Genomic DNA, 19382 nt, shown 5'->3' with positions numbered 1-19382 from the left:
AGATCTATCCTAAACCCATCTTAGGGATCTTTACTATACTTTATATCTTAATATTATTTCTGATTATTCAATGTCTATTCACAGACTTTTGTCTACATCAAACTCGCATCCCTAGGTTTTTATTCTCAACATCACTAATTAGATACTCTGGCATTTGTATTTCTTGTTCACTGCTTCTGTCAACTAGCATTTTACTGTAAGTTACTCACTGTCTATAATCAGTTATTTTACACTATCTGTCCTGTATCTAACTTCAAGAGTTATTTTTCACTCTACATTTAAAAAAACTATGGGGCATATTTACAAGCCCCTATCGCCACAGGAAACTTCACCTTATTTGGAAGGCAGCGTTAGGCCACTTAACATGGCTTAATGCCGCCTTTTAAATAAGGCCGCCTTTCACGCTACACTTAGCATGAAAGGTACGTGCAAAGCGTGTTGTGGTGGGCGTTACACCACAGCACCTATTGATTTTGATGCTGCCCCCCATTTACAAGGGGTGGCGTAAATAGGAGGCAGCGCCAAAATTAAGACCAGGAAAAACTTGGTCTTAACATGGCGAAACGAGTAGAAATGATTTCGTTTTCCTTGTTTTTGCAGTTTCTATATGTGCTGAATTGTGCAGCATACATAGAAACAGCAAATCACCATGAATGATTGCTTATGTGCCGCAAGGTGTCCGTCCTGCACATAAACAATCATTAAAAAAAAATTACGATTTGCAACTTATGTGTGCTGCACAATGCAGCACACATAGAAGTTTCAAATCACCATTTGTGATTGTTTATATGCAGGAAGGTGTCCCTTCCTTCCATAAACAATCACAAATGGGGATTTGAAACTTCCTGCACATAAACAATCATTCCCTCATTGCAGGCAACCTTTCTCTATGGTGTAAGGGTTCCTGCGTTGGCGCTAGGCAGCTGATTTCAGTGCCAGCGCAGAGAGAAACATGCTTCAAGAAGGAGGTCTTGTTAGTCCTTCTATTAGAGTACATTAATTGAGTATGGACCACATTTGATAGTGTTGACGGGAATTCGTAATGGCCATGATTGGAACATCGGGGCAGTGATTCAGGCTTATCGTTGTTGGTGATTGAATTACATTTGAATTTATGTTCAGATCGTCGTGGGACTTTATGCTCAAGCATTGAAGGGAGTTTGTACTGGAGTGGCATAAAAAAGCCCACCCACTGTTCACTCGCTTAGGTAGAGCCTTGTGTATAAACCAAGTGCAAAATACTCCCCAGCACAAATGTCACGTGTGCATTGCTTCGCTTGTGTTTTGTGCCTAATTCGTATATTGGGGCAGAAAGTTGCAATTATTGATGAAAATGGTGTATGTGCCCATTTTACTTCTTCTCTTTGCATATTCTCCATCTTGTCTTCGCTCTGCCACGAGCACGGAGCTGATGCTGGCCATCAAGGCACAAACTGAGCAACAGCAAATTTGCACATAAATTCTAAGAATGGATTTAGACCAGACGGTTGTGCAAAATGAGCAAATACCGCTTGTGGCTGTTTTGCACAACACTTATATGACATTGTTCCCATGTCTTGCATTATACTCTTTTGCTGATGCCTAGATCCCATTACTCAGTGCTTGATTGCATGCAAATAATAAGTTGGAATATAACAGGTTTAAGTAAAACAAATGGAAGACCAAGCCTGGGTTGCGTATATGAAGTTGAAGGATATATGCTGTTTTCAAGAAACCTGGACAGTGGAAACTATTGATCTAGAGGGCTTTGTGTCTCTCAATGCACCTGCTACAACCCAGCTAACAGGAAGGGCAAAGAGAGGCCTACGCATTTGAGTTAAGGTATCTTGCACCCTTAATACTAAATTATAATTTTATTCTATAGGTAGAAATATCCAACATTTGAGGCTTGAAATAGGAAAGGGAATGATTGATCTCATTCATTTTCAGCACACATAGAAGGAGCAAATTGCCTTTAATGATTATGTGCAGGAAGGTGTCCCGTCCTTCACATAAACAATCATCCCTGCAACACAGATACCCTTGCACCATTGTGCAAGGGTGTCCGTTTTGGCCTTAGGCAGGTTTTTATAGCGCCACGGCAAGGGACAACACAGGGGTGCACCATATTCTTGTGAATACGGAGCATCCTTGTGTTTTTGAAATGATGCCGTGCGGTGCTGCTAAATTGCTTGCAGCGCCGTGATACACCATTTCTTTGTGAATATGCCCCAATATGCCCCCAAGCCGGCGGGATTTTTATAAATGCTTGTGCAGGCTGGGAGTAGACTTGTTTTCTGTTTCCCTGCCCATACTGATGTCATTTGAGATGTCATCAGTGATGTCATAAATTATGTCATAGAACATTTCATGAATGATGTAATGTGTGAGGTCATAAGTAGTGCATGGCGGGGGCTCTGCTAACTATAACTGGTCAATTCCTGTTTTTTTATCTTCAAAACTTTAATGTTGGAACGGAGATATTCACCTAACTATAAAGTTGTTTATATATATTCAAATCTGCTCTTTATAGAGGGAATTATGCAAGGCAGGCAGGATTCATGCCTGGCACCTAGCATTCGTGCAGAGACTTATACAGCTTGCTACTCACATGCACTGTGTATGTGTAGGCTGATTTTTTAAATGCCTTACCTTTGTTAGAGGTAGAAAAAGAAAACATTTTTCTCAGATGGCAAGCACTTCGATACCCATCCTATGATGTATTGGCATTGCTCCCCCAAGTCAAGGGTGAGGAACCTGCTGATTGTAGGACACCCTAGTTCTCCGGCGACTTGAGCATTTAGATCAAATGAATGATTAAGAATTGAGCGTACAGATGATACCTGAATATTGATGAAAGGTGGGTAAGTGCATGCACTCACAGCATGACTCCTGGCAACACACAAGTCTTCTTTTGGAATTAAGGAATCCACAGCTGGTCATACACTCTGCCCCTTTTAGTGTGTTACCTAAACCCTTTGTTATCGGGGATATGATCTATTTTCAGATCATATTGAAGGTAAATACATGCTATAGACGGTGGGCCATGTTCACAAACTGCATTTTGTAGTGCAAAATGTAGTACTATGGTTGTTCTACTTACTTCCTTTCTTGGATCACGTTAGAACCTATATTTACAACTTCACATCCCGGCAGGCTCTGGGTGTTGTATGCATGGGTGGCAGATCACTGGAACACTGTTTTGCGCATGCTCGTTTGGAGCGGGACCTAAGAAAAGCACACACTGGGTCCGAGTTTAATTACTTGAATCCGTATTTAAAGAGCGGGCGAAGCGGGTGTCTTCCACCTCTGGTTTCAGACTCAAACCCGTCTGGGGTACCGACGGAGAGGTGAGTGTCGTGAGTGGATTGTGCTGTAATGTATGTTGGAGTAGTATATAGTCCCCGTTACTTTGCATTACCTGATTTGAAAATGTTTTTTTCTTTCCTGCTACTGCATGGATTGAAAGCGGGGACAGTAACAACTATTTGAACCCCTGATAAATGTCTCTCATTTGAAGGGTTTAGCTTTCTTCTGATTTGAAAAGTGATGGTGAGTTTGACTGCGTTTTGTTTTGATCGTATTAGTAACAATGCCACACTTTGACAGTTTATAAACGGAACCATTGACAACGAAACGCGCCAGCTTGAGTGTTGGCGGTGAGGTTATCATTTGTTTATTACATTAACAACTAACCCTTGAGTGTTAATAAACCTAGGGTTTTCCCACACAGATCTCTTTTTTTTTTTGATGACTCACGTTTGCCCATTTTTGCACATGGCGCGTGGTATTGAGATATTGAACAATTTGTCACTGACATACGCACCCTATATTTGTCTGTAGAGCGGTGGTCCCTTCCCTGAGCTGTAGCCAGGTTGAGAAGAAGCAATCTACCCAGTCGTTATGGGTAAATGCAAAAAGAACTGTTGATGGACAGAATGCAGAACAATGTCATACATTCACCCCAGTACAGAGATGTGGGGCTAAATCCATCGTTTTTTTGCTCACCATGCCATTCCAGTTTGGACCCAGCCATATGCAAATCAGTCTTGACCCTGTGCCCCATGGGAACAGTCCAGCCTGAACTGCCAGGCCAGGTCCTGCCTGGACTGGAAACAAGCATTCTAGGACCGGTTTCGAGTCGTTACGGGTAAGCAAATGGTGGTTTTTATTGTCTACACACATACTGGGTGGATTATGTAAGGAGAGGAATCTGTTGATCCCACTTACTTGGTTTATTGCCTTTTAAGTATGTTGTAAGCCACTGCCTTTATCACATGTGTTTCTGCATCTGTCCCTACCAGGTACAGTCACCTTACTTCGGACAGGAACCAGAAGTACCATTGGCTCCGTATCTGTTTCTATTTTCCTTTTGTATCACTTAGCAGCAGCATCTTTTAGGTCCTGACAAAAGCCTTACCCCACTGCGGGTTTTTACGGCTGAAACATGTTGACCATACGAGTTCGTCTGACACATGCGGTTTAAATCCATCCCGCAGGTGCCCTGTTTTAAATCCTGGCATCAAGAACATACAAATAAAACCTGTGTTGTGCTCTCTCTACCTAGTTTTAATATCACTTCCTTCACATCTAATATTTTTTGGCGCTGCATCCTCACCTACACTTTGCCTCTCATTTGGTGGATGTAGAATATCCGTGAAGAGTAGGCATCAAAACATCCCTGTGCTCCTCCCTCTCAGAGAGGGGGTTGTAGCCCTCAGAGGAACTAGGCCTTCCTCTGAGAGGAGAATCCCAAATGATGAAGCGTGCCACCTTTGGTGGGTGAGGGATTTTGTCCTGAAAGGGATCATCCCCCAGTTAGGTCTGTGTGATATTGTCAGTATCTTCTTCTCTTACCAGACCCAAGGAGTTTGTTTTATGTTTTGCTCTATTTTAAGTCCCTGTCTCAATTATATTCAATTGGAGATTGTTGTAGCCCAGTGGTTGGCCATTGGTGATGCTAAACTTACTCCAGGTATGATTTGGAGTATATTTACTACTGCTTTGAGTCCTTTTTGGCTGTAATAACTTTACACTTGTAAATTTGGCTCTACCCCCTATTTTAGTGAGTAGAGACATTTAAGATTATACCTTGTAGTAAATTTACAGTCAGAAATGGTGAATAGCCAAAAGTAGTAAATTCACTATAAAGTTTAAGAGTACATTTTCATGTGTAGATTTACTCACATGCAAAGTTATCTTTGTGGGCATGTAGGATTGAATTGAAACTATAAGCCCAATTCACAAAGGTAAATATATATATGATAATTTACTATGTCCATATATACAAAAAGTACTGTTCCACAAAAAAATATTTTAAATATCTTAATTTAAAATATAGTGTAAATTAATTAAAAATATTTATTTGAAAACAAGAACTTGTACAATAAAATATTACAGCCCAATACCATATTAAATTAAATATGTATTCATTAAAATATATTTATTTAATTCACGTATGTCATGGCTAAACATCAGCATACCCTAGTTTGTCCTAAAGTAATGTTTAGAAAGAAAATATTTCTTAGGAATTATAGTAATTACTGTTCTCTAGACACCAACACCATCTCCTGCTTTTTTGTAACAACTTGAAAGTGGAATGATACACAAACCTCTATCAGACGTCCTTCTGTCACTGTACATATAAATTATCTGCTTTTTGGATTTGGACAATTTACCTGTTTCAATGTACTAAGTAGTTTCCTACTGCTTGGTAGAATATGTGAGACAGAGGCTGGCACAATTATCCTTGTCTTTCTGCCTATCTTGAACTCATTGGAAAAACCTATCTACCACTTAATGTTTGACATTAAATTTCAGATTATTCATCTAAACAAGGGTTTATGAAAGTTTGATTCTCTGGAATAAATACCTCAACATCCAAATAATCATTAGTTTATTGCACATTTAGTGAGTTGTGTGTTTTGGGAGAAGTTGTTTGAAAGTGAAATTTAAGATTATTATTACTTGATAATATCTCAGTTGATGCAGACCTGTTATTTTTAGTATGGCATCGCACACACGCTGTACATTATTGTGTAGGAGGCAGGTCAGTGGAGCAGGAGGAGACAAGTGTTAGGTGCCGGGCAATCAGTGAAAGGAGGATCTCTCCCTGGCTATTGCTCTTCCTTACCTGTATGTCAAATCTTCTGGTAAAATTGATATAAGTTGCTGATTGCTTGTCCTTTAAGCTGGGGCTAAAAGTTTCATTCACTGTCACGGTCACAGCCACGGTCGTATTGATGTAGACTGGAAGCAGAGAAGAAAGCATTAGTGACCTGGTCCAAGGTGTCTGCCACATAGGGCATCAACCCCCTGCACATCTTTACCCTGCTTTGTCACACACCCACATGCCCTTCCCTGCACAATCCCTCTTAACCTGCCTTTGTACACTCTCACATCCTGCCCCCTAGGGTAGACAGGCCATGATGACACTCTGGGACTTTCACGACAGGCGGCAGACTAGGGGGCAGCTTTCAAAGTTAAACTGGATGCCGTGAGGCAATCATGCCCCTTTGTTGCAGCCTTCTAAAGGGTAGGGCTCGGTCACGCATTTTTGCCAGGGCTGATTTTGGTTTTCAGTCTTGCTTTGCTGCTCTCACACACTGGCAACCGCTTCATGTCATGCACTCACTCGAAAACATACTCATGTCATAGCATAACATGTGTATTTGTAAAGAGTACTTTCACCCAGAAGGGCATCCTGGTGCTGAATAACACATGTTTATTGTTACCCAACTCAATGGTACTTATTTTATCGACCTCAGAAGGATGAAAGGCTGAGTGGAACAGCCAGGATTTGAACCTGTGACCTTGAGGTGAAACAGAGGCCCCTACACGCATTTGTCCACTATGCCACCAGACCCGGCCTCCTCAATCGCTCATGCCCTACCCCTAAGCACCCTCATACATTCAGTCAAAGAGACAGAAAGAATATAATGCCCTACCTATGGTGATGGTGTCCGTGGAAAACTGGCACTGCGGACCGAAGACGTTGTTCGGGCACAGACAGAAGGTGTTGTCGGTGTTTGGGGTGCCACCATTCTGGCAGGCGATTGGCACTGGAGTGGTGCTCACTGTCGACAAAAGAGACAGCCATAAGTTAGATTACACATGAGAAGCAGAGGTAGGTGCACTCACAGCCTGGCATGTTCACTGACTGGCACTCAATCTTGCACAGTCACAGCAGTGTACACTATCGGAAATGAACACTCACAACTTTGCACATTCACAGGCTGCCACATTCACAGGCTGGCACAATCACAGCCTGGCACATTCAAATCCTGGCACAATTACAAACTGGTACATTCACAGCCTGGCAGATTCACAAACGGGTACATTCACAAACTGCCACATTCATAGACTGGTACATTCAGAAACTGGCACATTCATAGACTTCTACATTCACAAACTGGCACATTCATAGACTGGTACATTCAGAAACTGGTACATTTACAGTCTTTCACAAAGCCATACAAATAGAAATGTCCACGCCAGCAAGGAACCTTCACAGCCTGACACATTCTCATTCATACCAATCTTAGGGAAGTACACAAACATGTGATCTCGCAAATGGGCACGCTCAAAGTGTGCCACATTTAAAACTAGGCACATTGGCATCTGAGTGCCCTTACAGTTAGGTACACAAAAAGGTGCAGCCACACTTAGGAACATTCTCGGAGAGACACATTGACAGTCAGGTACATCCACTGCTAAGCACAGTCACATCCACAGCTGAGCACACTCAGAATCACTCGCCCAGCCAGGCACATCCAATGAGCACACTCAGAATCACTCGCCCAGCATGGCACATCCACAGCTGAGCACACTCAGAATCACTCGCCCAGCCAGGCACATCCCGGCTGAGCACACTCACAATCACTTGCCCAGCCAGGCACATCCACAGCTGACCACACTCACCATCACTCGCTCAGCCAGGCCCATCCACAGCTGAGCACACGCACCATCACTCACCCAGCCAGGCACATCCACAGCTGAGCACACTCACAATCACTCGCCCAGCCAGGCACATACACTGCTGAGCACACTCACAATCACTCACCCAGCCAGGCACATATACAGCTAAGCACACTCACAATCACTCGCTCAGCCAGGCAGATCTACAGCTGAGCACACTCACAATCATTCGCCCAGCCAGGCACCTACACAGCTGAGCCCACTCACAATCACTCACCCAGCCAGGCACATCCACAGCTGAGAACTCTCACAATCACACGCCCAGCCAGACACATACACAGCTGAGCACACTCACAATCACTTGCACAACCAGGCACACTGCAAGGCGTACACAGACCAGGCACACTCAGATACACTTGTAGCCATCACAGTGTCAGCCTGCTACAAAGCAGTGAGCACTCACTGGCAGTGACAGTCACAGCCAAATCTACTTTGAGCTTGCCACCATTGCAGAAAAACATAATTACAGTCAAGCATACTCAGGAATGCACAGTCACTCCCATAGTTAATGATTGACATTTTCTGAAACCGGAACTACTCTCCGTGGACTACACCCCCAAGCATAGGGCTCTGGTTTGCCCCAGTCTCTGTGTGCTCCTTTCATATTTGAAATTTGTTTCAAAGGGAAGTACCTGTTTGGAAGGTGCTCTGTATGGGAGGTGGAAAGAGACGAGATGATGTTTTTTGTACCATTTCCTAAACAATGTTGCGCCAGGACAGCACATGCAAAAAATTGCTAATTGGATAAAATATCACAAGAGATTGGGGTACCAACAGCACATGGCGAAGGACAACCAGTGGTCCATGGGACAGGAAAACAACTGCACAAGGAGTAGTGTGTCCATAGGGTACGGGGTCAGAAAATACATCATAACATATGGCATAGCATAAAGTAGTCAACGACAAATGGCAAGAGGGACCAATTGCAGCGGGGGCAGAGCGCCAACAGAACATGGGTCAAGAGCAGTAACAATAGACGGGAAAACGACCAACACCATGTAATACAAGGGGCCGCCAACTCAAGGAAAAGGCTGCCCACATCTGATAGGGTGTGGTGATTACCAATGTTGACAATCAACACAGATGGGACAGGAAGACAAGGAGCATGTAGATCAGGAGGACTGCAGTCACTACATTACCCAGTATTATGCAGTTATCGCCATAATGCCTAGTGTAATGAAGTAACTATCCCTTGAGCCAGTATAGTGCAGTAACCATCACACCAGAAATGAGCAATACACACGCCCACATACCAGTATTATCCATTAATCGCATCACTAGTCCTTTTGCATAGGTATGCCCAATAGTCAATATTGTAAAACAACACCCCCTGTTGGGTAGTAGTGTGCTGTAACCAGACAAATAAACAGTATTGTACTGTAGTCACTGGAATGTAGGGGCTAACGTCAGCTAATGCCCTTACCATGTCGAAACAGTGTAAGACACTTTAGAGAAAATTAAGTCTTCTGATTTGCATATTAAGAGCGATAACATCTAAATAAGGAACTTATGTCACCCCAATTTTCATGATAAGTAATAACCTAGGAAGAACACTGTCAGGGTTATTTAGAGGGTTGCAGAAATAATGCTCCATCGAAACGTGGCAGATATCTCGCCATCCATATTACCATATTACAAGGGCCATAGTCTATAATGCATGTATAATAAGGTGGAAGGCATCTGTTACATTTGTGATGGAGTATCCTGTCTGCTAACTTTATATATGGCCTGGAGTCTCTTTTCGGAAGCCTGAATGATAAAGTTATTAGAGGCAATTCAGAGAAGTGACTAAATAAATATTTGGTCAGCATTATAACACATCATAAGCCATAAGACATCACAAGACATTAAACATCATAAGACATTATAAAACATAAAACATCATATGACATCATGCCATAAGACAAAAGACTACGGCGAGGACGTGGAGAGAACGAACGGCAAGAATAAGACAATCGAAGATCCCCCCCCTTCCTCAGAAAATACTGGTAATCACAGGAACAGACAGAGGGAAAGCCAGTACAGAACCGAACCAACATTGATTTCCATTTGGAATACAGCTAGGATAAAGGACATTGCTAGTCTAAGAAAAATCTGTATAACAGAAAACACGGAAAAAGATGTCCTTCCAGTAATACAACAAGCCCTGAAGAAGACCTTACCCAGAAGTCGCAGGTCCATTCCAAAAAGGTCGAAACGCGTTGGTAACATATAAGTAGAGAACCAGAACATATAGGGAAAGGTTACAAGGTGTCTCCGTCCCCTCAGAACAGGAATATAACAAATCTAAGGTTCCCTTATAAAAGTATCTCAATGAGTGTTTCTGACCCTGCTTAGGACCAAAAAGACTAAGAAATTTGAGGACCAATCTAGTTAAGGTCCCTAAGAAAAAAGTTGGACATTAATGTACTGTATTGTGAAGAAAAACAAATCAGTGGAGATTGTTGGACAGGCCACACAGAGGGCTGGCTTCCCCCCCGCACGACAGGGCCCGAGCTCCGGCCCACCCGGCATATCCCCGTGACAAGCCCCTGTACTCCGTCTCCCGACGGACCCTCTGCCCTCGGACCCCTACTCATCACGGGGTCCAGCCCCACCGGCTTCCCCGGCCAGGTCAAGCCGCCATCTTGGGCCCTGCACCACGCGGCCGCGTGGCCTCGCCTCGACCCTAACCCCGGGCCTGGCCGGCCCCGACATCCCGGCACCACCATCCACCCAGGAGGTGAGCGGACCACTTGGCAGGTCAATGGGAGAACGAAGCGTCAAGAGCTCTTCCCCCGCCAGGTGCCGATCGCCTCCAGCAGCCCCCAGGCGCTGGCTCCACCCCCTGCTGGGTGTCTGGACACCTTCATCCCGGACCCTCCGACCTCCAAGTGCGAGGGTCCGGACATCAAAGGGCACCAGCCCTATAACTAAGACAGCTCCGGAGCAGGAAGGCAGTTGTATCCTGGAGTCGAGAGACACCGAGTGAACTCAACCCTGACGGTCTACTGGCGCTGCCGTAGTCCGCTCTTGTGAACCATCGTCCTGCCTGCTGGCGCTGCCGCGGCCTTCTGCTACCTTCATCTTCCTGGGACCTGCTGGCGCTGCCGCGGCCCGTTGTAACGACCATCCTCACCGGGACCTGCTGGCGCTGCCGCGGACCGTCATCTCCCTGGGACCTGCTGGCGCTGCCGCGGCCCGTTGTAACGACCATCCTCACCGGGACCTGCTGGCGCTGCCGCGGACCGTACATCTTCCGGGGACCTGCTGGCGCTGCCGCGGCCCGTTGTATCAACCATCCTTACCGGGACCTGCTGGCGCTGCCGCGGACCGTACCACCTAAACACCAAGCTCGAGGATTGTGAGCTCATCATCATCTCATCCGAACTACCTGATTGGTAAATAGACTGACCCGCTACCCCCTTCCCTACCTTACGAGACTCTAATCGAGGGGACCCCGGCGTCCAGACCTCCTTGTACCATTCTACCGTATCATAACTAAGTACCTATAAAGAACACTGAACCTTATCCTTGTGTGATTCCTGTCTGTGGGGGGGAAGTTACTTGTCTGTACGATCGCTGGAGACGGCTCTCCCCGGAGACCTCTCCCCCTGACCCCGGCCGGCCCTCCCGGTCCGTCTACCTTTTCTAACATTGGTGGCCAGCGGCGCGATCCGAATCAACGCGTAAACGTACAGAGAGTAGCTCACCCCACGACAAAAACACGATGTCGACCAAAGATAGCAGCTCCACCGAGAAATTCCAAATGGAGAAATTAGAAGAATACAACCACCGCGAACTGAGACAATTTTGCATAGAACTTGGCATTGCTACCACCGGCCTGAGTACCAAGGATGATCTAAAGCGCGCTCTGGAGTCATGGACAGAAACGGGGGTCACAGGACCCTCCGACCAAAGCAGCGTCACCCCAGACCAAACCAGCACCACACCAGAGGGGAACGCCACGGCTCCCGAGGAGCGGGGAACGGGCCTTCCGCAAGAGGAGATCCGAGAAAGAGACAGAGTCAGATTACACGAGTTGGAGATGGCACGACTCAAGATGGATGGGGAACTCAAGTTAGCTGAACAGAAACTTAACCTCGAGCATATGCGGCTCCGAGATGAACGAGAAGAGAAGCAGAGACAGAGAGAGCTGGAAGAGAAAAAAATAACGCTCGAGCACGAGCGCCGACTAGCGGAAATAGAACTGCGCAAACAGAATAAGGAACTGGGGGTGCCTGAGCGACCACACACCCCGGGGCCAAGTGAGAAAAAAGTTCACATCCCCAAGGATGTTGTCCGCGAATATGTCCGAGAAGACGACATACAACAGTGGTTTAAAGCCTATGAGATCGCAATGACCTCCCACCGAATCGACCGGAGTGATTGGGGAGCCGGACTTTGGGGGAGATTTATCAACGAGGGTCGCGATGCCCTGCTGCAGCTCCCCGATCACCAAATGTCGTCCTACGACCACATGAAGGCTGCCCTCCTCACCCGCTACGGCCTCACGCCCGAGATGTACCGCCAGAGGTTCAGAGATTGCACCAGGATCCCAGGTACAACGTGGGTAGAATACGTGAACTATTTCAGCCGGGCATTCGAAGGGTGGATCAAGGGAAGTCAGGTCACCACTTACGAGCAACTCTTCAACCTTATGGTATGGGAGCACCTGTCAAACAACTGTTTCGTCGAGCTCCGGCAGCACCTACTCGACAGTAAGCTGACCGACCCCCGGCAGCTCGCCGCCGAAGCTGACCGGTGGGAAAGCACCCGAGTGGGCCGGAGAGGGCCCCACGACCAGAACAGAGGCAACCAAGGCCAGCACCGTCCTCGGGGAGGAGGAGGGGGCCAGGGGCGAGGGAGAGACGCCTTACCAACAACACCCGTGGCCAGCACCCCACCTCCGGCCGGCCGGGGCAACCCCCCGTTGCGGCCTGGGTACCGAGCCAACGTCACGTGCCACCGGTGCCAGCGACTAGGCCACTACGCCAATGACCCGAACTGCCCGCTAAATCAAACGCCCAAGCCCCGCCAGGTGGCGGCCGCTGCCCTAGGGGAAGAGCAATCCTCGGAGGGACCCGAAGAGTACGAGCCGGCCCAGCAAGGGTGGGAACCGGCCGCCATGGTCCTGGCATGCCTAGGGGGAAGAGATATGGTTCCGCGGGCTCCCCTACCCGCCAACACCAGAAAATACGGTCAGTGGGTGACCATTAATGGACAGAGAGCCGAGGCCTTGCGTGACACCGGCGCCAGCGTGACGGCCGTCCGCTGTCATCTGGTGAAGCCCGAGCAGATCCTGCCGAACATTCTCTGCCCCGTCCGCTCGGCAGATAACTCTGAGAGTATGTGTAAGATGGCCTGCGTCCCGTTTGAATGGGGAGGGGTCTCCGGCCTACTGAAGGTGACGGTCCGGGACGACGCCCCCGTGGACTGCCTCCTGGGGAATGACCTCGAGAGTTCCCCGTGGGCCACCGTCGAGAAAAGAGAGCACCTGGGGATGCTGGGCCTCCCGAACTGGGCCTGCATAACCACCCGATCCATGGCCGCCCGGGCCACCCCCCGATCAGAAGAAACCGAATGGCCGGCACCTCCGCCCCCGGTTGCCCCCGTCGAGGACAACAGCGAGGCCGACCTCCCGGACCCGACTATCGAAGCAGACGCACCACCCCAGGACCTTCCGGATCTGGCTCAGTGGCGTCAAGAGGGGGGGCCCACCCAAGAACAGTTCCGCCAGGAACAAAAGACCTGTCCCTCCCTCGAGGGACTCCGCCAACAAGCCGATACCCAAAACGCAGGGGACACCACCGGAACCCACTGGGTCTACTGGGACAACGACCTGCTCTACAGCGAGCAAAGAATCGCCGAGCTGGGGGCCGGTCGAGTTCTGGTGGTACCGCTCCGCTTCCGAGACTTTCTGCTCAACCTGGCCCACGATGTCCCCCTGGCTGGACACCTGGGCCAGGACAAAACATACAGTCGCCTGGTGACCCACTTTTTCTGGCCAAAAATGAGGAATGACGTCCTGAACCACTGCCGATCTTGCCCCACGTGCCAAGCCAGCGGGAAGAGTGGACGGAAGCTGAAGGCCCCTCTGCAACCCTTCCCGGTGGTCACCACCCCGTTCGAGAGGGTGGGGATAGACATTGTGGGGCCTCTGGACCCCCGCACGGCACAAGGACACAGGTTCATCTTGGTACTAGTGGACCATGCCACCCGCTACCCCGAGGCGGTGCCCCTACGGACAGTGACAGCTCCGGTGGTTGGCCGGGCCCTGATGGGGATCTTCTCCAGGGTAGGTTTCCCCCGAGAAGTTGTCAGCGACCGAGGTACGAATTTCATATCTAAATACATGAAGTCCCTCTGGCAACAATGCGGGGTCACCTACAGATTCACGACCCCCTATCACCTCAAGGGAACGGACTAGTGGAGCGTTTTAACCGCACTCTCAAGGGGATGATTGGGGGATTGGAAGAGCCTCTCCGTCGCCAGTGGGATGTGCTGCTCCCGTGCCTCCTCTTCGCCTACCGAGAAGTCCCCCAGAAGTCCCTCGGCTTTAGCCCTTTCGAACTCTTGTACGGGCACCCTGTGCGAGGGCCCCTCAGCCTAGTCAAGGAAGGTTGGGAGATGGCCCCCTTAACGACCCCTCCCGACGTCTTCAAATACATCCTGGCCCTGCGAAACCAGACCCGGCGCTTCAGGGAGATGGCCAAGGCGAACCTCGAGGCCAGTCAGGAGGACATGAAAAGGTGGTATGATCACAATGCCTCCTCCGTTGAGTTCGAGCCTGGGCAGCAAGTATGGGTGATGTCCCCCACCGAACCATGTGCCCTGCAAGACAAGTGGACGGGGCCCTTCAAAGTGGTCGAGCGTAAAAGCCCCGTCACTTACCTCATCGACATGGGGTCCACCCGGAACCCCCTGCGGGTCCTCCACACCAACCGGCTCAAACCACACTTTGTGCGCTCCGAACTAAGCCTCCTGATGGCGACCGACAGTGGTACAGAAGAAGACTCCGAGCCCCTCCCGGATCTCTTAAAGACTCAGGAGAAGGACGGCTCCGTGGATGGGGTCCGGCTCTCCGACGCCCTCACTGCGGAGCAACGCCAGGACTGCCGGGATCTCCTGCTGCAGTTCGCTGCCCTGTTCTCACTCACCCCCGGGGTCACCCCATGGTGTTTGCACGACGTAGACACTGGGGACAGTCCCCCTGTCCGGCACCGGGCCTACCGCGTACCAGATCGGGTACGGGCCTGCATACAGGAGGAAGTGGCCAAGATGCTCACGATCGGGGTCATCGAGCCCTCGGACAGTCCCTGGGCCAGTCCGGTTGTATTAGTTCCCAAGGCCGCTGCCCCCGGCACCGCCCCTGAACTGAGATTCTGCGTCGACTACCGGGGCTTGAACGCTGTCACCCGGACCGACGCTCATCCCATCCCCCGAGCAGACGAGCTGATCGACCGGCTGGGGGCCGCCCGCTACCTTAGTATCTTCGACCTGACGGCGGGCTACTGGCAGATCGGCCTCACACCCAGGGCTCAGGAACGGTCAGCCTTCTCCACCCCCGATGGCCACTATCAATTTAAGGTCATGCCCTTTGGCATGAAGAATGCCCCCGCCACATTCCAACGGCTTGTGAACCAGGTCTTGGCAGGGCTCGAAGAATTCAGCGCTGCCTACCTGGACGATATCGCTGTGTACAGCCGCCACTGGTCCGACCACCTCCGTCACCTCCAAGAGGTCCTCCAAGCCCTCCAGCGAGCCGGCCTCACCATTAAAGCCGGCAAGTGCCAAATTGGCCAAGGGTCTGTGACCTACCTTGGGCACCAAGTGGGAAGCGGGCTGGTGGCCCCACTACAACTTAAGATTGCTGCCATCCAGTCCTGGCAGCCCCCCGTCACCCAGACCGAGGTCCGAGCCTTCTTGGGGCTCACCGGCTACTACCGGCGGTTCGTGAAGGACTACGGCAGCATCGTGGGGCCCCTCACGGGACTCACATCCAAGAATCAACCGAAGCGGGTCCACTGGACTCCTGATTGTCAAGCGGCCTTCGAGGAGCTGAAGACCGCCCTGTGCACCGCCCCGGTGCTCCAGGCCCCCGATTACAGTCGGGAATTTGTAGTACAGACTGACGCCTCCGACCACGGCATCGGGGCCGTCCTCTCTCAGCTGAACCCCGAAGGTCATGACCAGCCGGTGACCTTCATCAGTCGACGTCTCCTGGCCCGAGAACAGCGTTGGAGCACAATCGAGAGGGAGGCATTTGCAGTAGTGTGGGCCCTCAAAAAGCTCCGACCCTATCTCTTCGGTACCCACTTCCGGGTACAAACCGACCATCGACCCCTGCAATGGCTGATGCAGATGCGGGGGGAGAACCCAAAACTCTTGCGCTGGTCCATTTCCCTGCAGGGAATGGACTTCACTGTGGAGCACCGGCCAGGCCAAGACCACGCCAACGCGGACGGCCTGTCCCGCTTTTTCCGCCTCGACGAAGAGAGTCCCCAAGGAGATGGGTGACTCTCCCCGCCTTCAGCTGGGGGGGACGCATGTTGGACAGGCCACACAGAGGGCTGGCTTCCCCCCCGCACGACAGGGCCCGAGCTCCGGCCCACCCGGCATACCCCCGTGACAAGCCCCTGTACTCCGTCTCCCGACGGACCCTCTGCCCTCGGACCCCTACTCATCACGGGGTCCAGCCCCACCGGCTTCCCCGGCCAGGTCAAGCCGCCATCTTGGGCCCTGCACCACGCGGCCGCGTGGCCTCGCCTCGACCCTAACCCCGGGCCTGGCCGGCCCCGACATCCCGGCACCACCATCCACCCAGGAGGTGAGCGGACCACTTGGCAGGTCAATGGGAGAACGAAGCGTCAAGAGCTCTTCCCCCGCCAGGTGCCGATCGCCTCCAGCAGCCCCCAGGCGCTGGCTCCACCCCCTGCTGGGTGTCTGGACACCTTCATCCCGGACCCTCCGACCTCCAAGTGCGAGGGTCCGGACATCAAAGGGCACCAGCCCTATAACTAAGACAGCTCCGGAGCAGGAAGGCAGTTGTATCCTGGAGTCGAGAGACACCGAGTGAACTCAACCCTGACGGTCTACTGGCGCTGCCGTAGTCCGCTCTTGTGAACCATCGTCCTGCCTGCTGGCGCTGCCGCGGCCTTCTGCTACCTTCATCTTCCTGGGACCTGCTGGCGCTGCCGCGGCCCGTTGTAACGACCATCCTCACCGGGACCTGCTGGCGCTGCCGCGGACCGTCATCTCCCTGGGACCTGCTGGCGCTGCCGCGGCCCGTTGTAACGACCATCCTCACCGGGACCTGCTGGCGCTGCCGCGGACCGTACATCTTCCGGGGACCTGCTGGCGCTGCCGCGGCCCGTTGTATCAACCATCCTTACCGGGACCTGCTGGCGCTGCCGCGGACCGTACCACCTAAACACCAAGCTCGAGGATTGTGAGCTCATCATCATCTCATCCGAACTACCTGATTGGTAAATAGACTGACCCGCTACCCCCTTCCCTACCTTACGAGACTCTAATCGAGGGGAACCCGGCGTCCAGACCTCCTTGTACCATTCTACCGTATCATAACTAAGTACCTATAAAGAACACTGAACCTTATCCTTGTGTGATTCCTGTCTGTGGGGGGGAAGTTACTTGTCTGTACGATCGCTGGAGACGGCTCTCCCCGGAGACCTCTCCCCCTGACCCCGGCCGGCCCTCCCGGTCCGTCTACCTTTTCTAACAGAGATTTAATTTGCACAAACGTCACACCATTTGTTTTATGTCTGTCTTTGTCAAAATGTGTAAAATGTGTCAAAACGTGTAAATAATAATATGTACAGGTTAATTGTGTGAATAATGTAAGATATACAAAAAAAGTCTAATGATGAAGTATTTACTCTGTTTGAATGAAATGTAAAAAAGAAAAATAAGGTTGATATTCTCAGTCAATAAAAAGGACTGATAGTTAAAATAACGTTGTGATTTATGGGCTAAGAGGCAAACATGTGTACATAATCATAAGACAAAAGACATCATAAGGCATCATGAAGACAGATGGTCACACATGAGACATCTAAACACCTCTAGGATATGACTACAGTAGCGACCTTAGGGGCAATCAAATGGAGGAATGGGACATTATTTTAGGCTTGCCAAGGGGAGAGGGTTCAGGAGCATCTGAAGAGAGTCTTCATGGAACTGGGGTGAAAGAATGAAAGTCCCCTTGACAGAATATAATAGGTCACAGACTGAGGACATATTAAAAAAGCATTGGCAAAGCCAATAGTTTTCACCTAATTGAAAGCTATTGGCTTTGCTAATGTCTTTTCTCCTTGTTGTACAGCAGCCTGGAATGAAGTAGAGTAGTGGAGTGGCATGGAGTGGAGTGGAATAGAGTGGCTTCAAGTGATGTGGTGTATAGTAGAGTAGAGTGGCATAGAGTCAGGCTAGCTTGAATCCAGTGGTGCAGTGAGCACTAAGTGGGAAGGGTATGCCCTGACATGGGTCCTGTGCTCAATGCACCACTGGATTCAAGCTAGCCTGGCTGATGAGGGGTGATGCCATGAAACCGGTCCCAGAATGATTGTTTCTGGTCCAGGGAGGACTTGACTTGGAAGCTCGGACTGGACTGTTCTCAGGAGGGGCAGGGATAAGACTGATTTGCATATGGCTGGGTCCAAACTAGGGTAGCATGGTGAGCAAAATAACGATGGATTAAACTGAGATCCTTGTGGCTGGGGGTGAATGTTTGCATTGTTCAGCATTCCGTCCATCATTTGTTCCTTTTGATAGAGTAGAGGGCATAGAGTGGCAAAGAGGGGCATAGAGGGAAGTAACATAGAGTGTAGTGGTGTAGAGTGCACTGGTGCAGAGTAGAGTGGCATATCGTGCAGTGGTGTAGAATAAAGTGGTGCAGAGTGCAGTGGAGTAGAGTGGTTTACAGTACAGTGGCATAGAGTATAGTGATGCAGAGTAGAGAGCAGTGGCACAAAGTAGACTGGCATAAAGAACAGTGGAGCAGAGTAGAATGCTGTAGAGTGCAGTGGAGTAGAGTTACATAGAGTGCTGTAGAGTAGAGTGCAGTGGCATAGGGTTAGTGGTGTAGGGTGCAGTGGTAGAGAGTGCAGTGGCATAGAGTACAGTGGTGCAGCGTAGAGTGGCGTAGAGTGCAGTTGCGCAGAGTAGAGCGGTGCAGTGGCATAGAGTAGAGTGATGCAGAGTACATTAGAGTGCTGCAGAGAAGATTAGCGTGACATAGAATGCAGTAGTGGGGAGTTGAGTGGAGTGGCGTAGAGTGCAGTGGCACAGAGTACAATGTTGCAGAGTAGAGTACAGTGGAATAGAGTGGTGCAGAGTAGAGTGCAGTGACCTAGAGTGCAATGGTGCAGAGTAGAGTGGTGCAGAGTAGAGTAGATTAGTGCAGAGTAGAGTAGGGGGGCGTAGAG

The 19382-nt window shown here is 49.9% G+C and overlaps 1 protein-coding gene across 1 annotated transcript in view; it reads right to left on the bottom strand.

The window, feature by feature from the left end:
- LOC146780098 (uncharacterized) overlaps window positions 1-19382 on the bottom strand; it is an 84915-nt gene that overhangs the window by 23305 nt on the left and 42228 nt on the right. Inside the window, exons 3-4 of the mRNA XM_085639674.1 lie at window positions 6927-7055; window positions 6113-6228 (exon numbers count right to left, since the gene is read on the bottom strand). Coding sequence (XP_085495800.1) covers window positions 6113-6228; window positions 6927-7055 — 245 coding nt within the window. The remainder of the gene's footprint in view (window positions 1-6112; window positions 6229-6926; window positions 7056-19382) is intronic.

Source organism: Triturus cristatus, chromosome 12 (assembly GCF_964204655.1).
Source record: "Triturus cristatus chromosome 12, aTriCri1.1, whole genome shotgun sequence".
In the NCBI taxonomy this organism is placed as follows: domain Eukaryota; kingdom Metazoa; phylum Chordata; class Amphibia; order Caudata; family Salamandridae; genus Triturus; species Triturus cristatus.
Note: the sequence above shows the minus strand (reverse complement) of the source record. Positions and strands in the feature narration are given on the sequence as shown.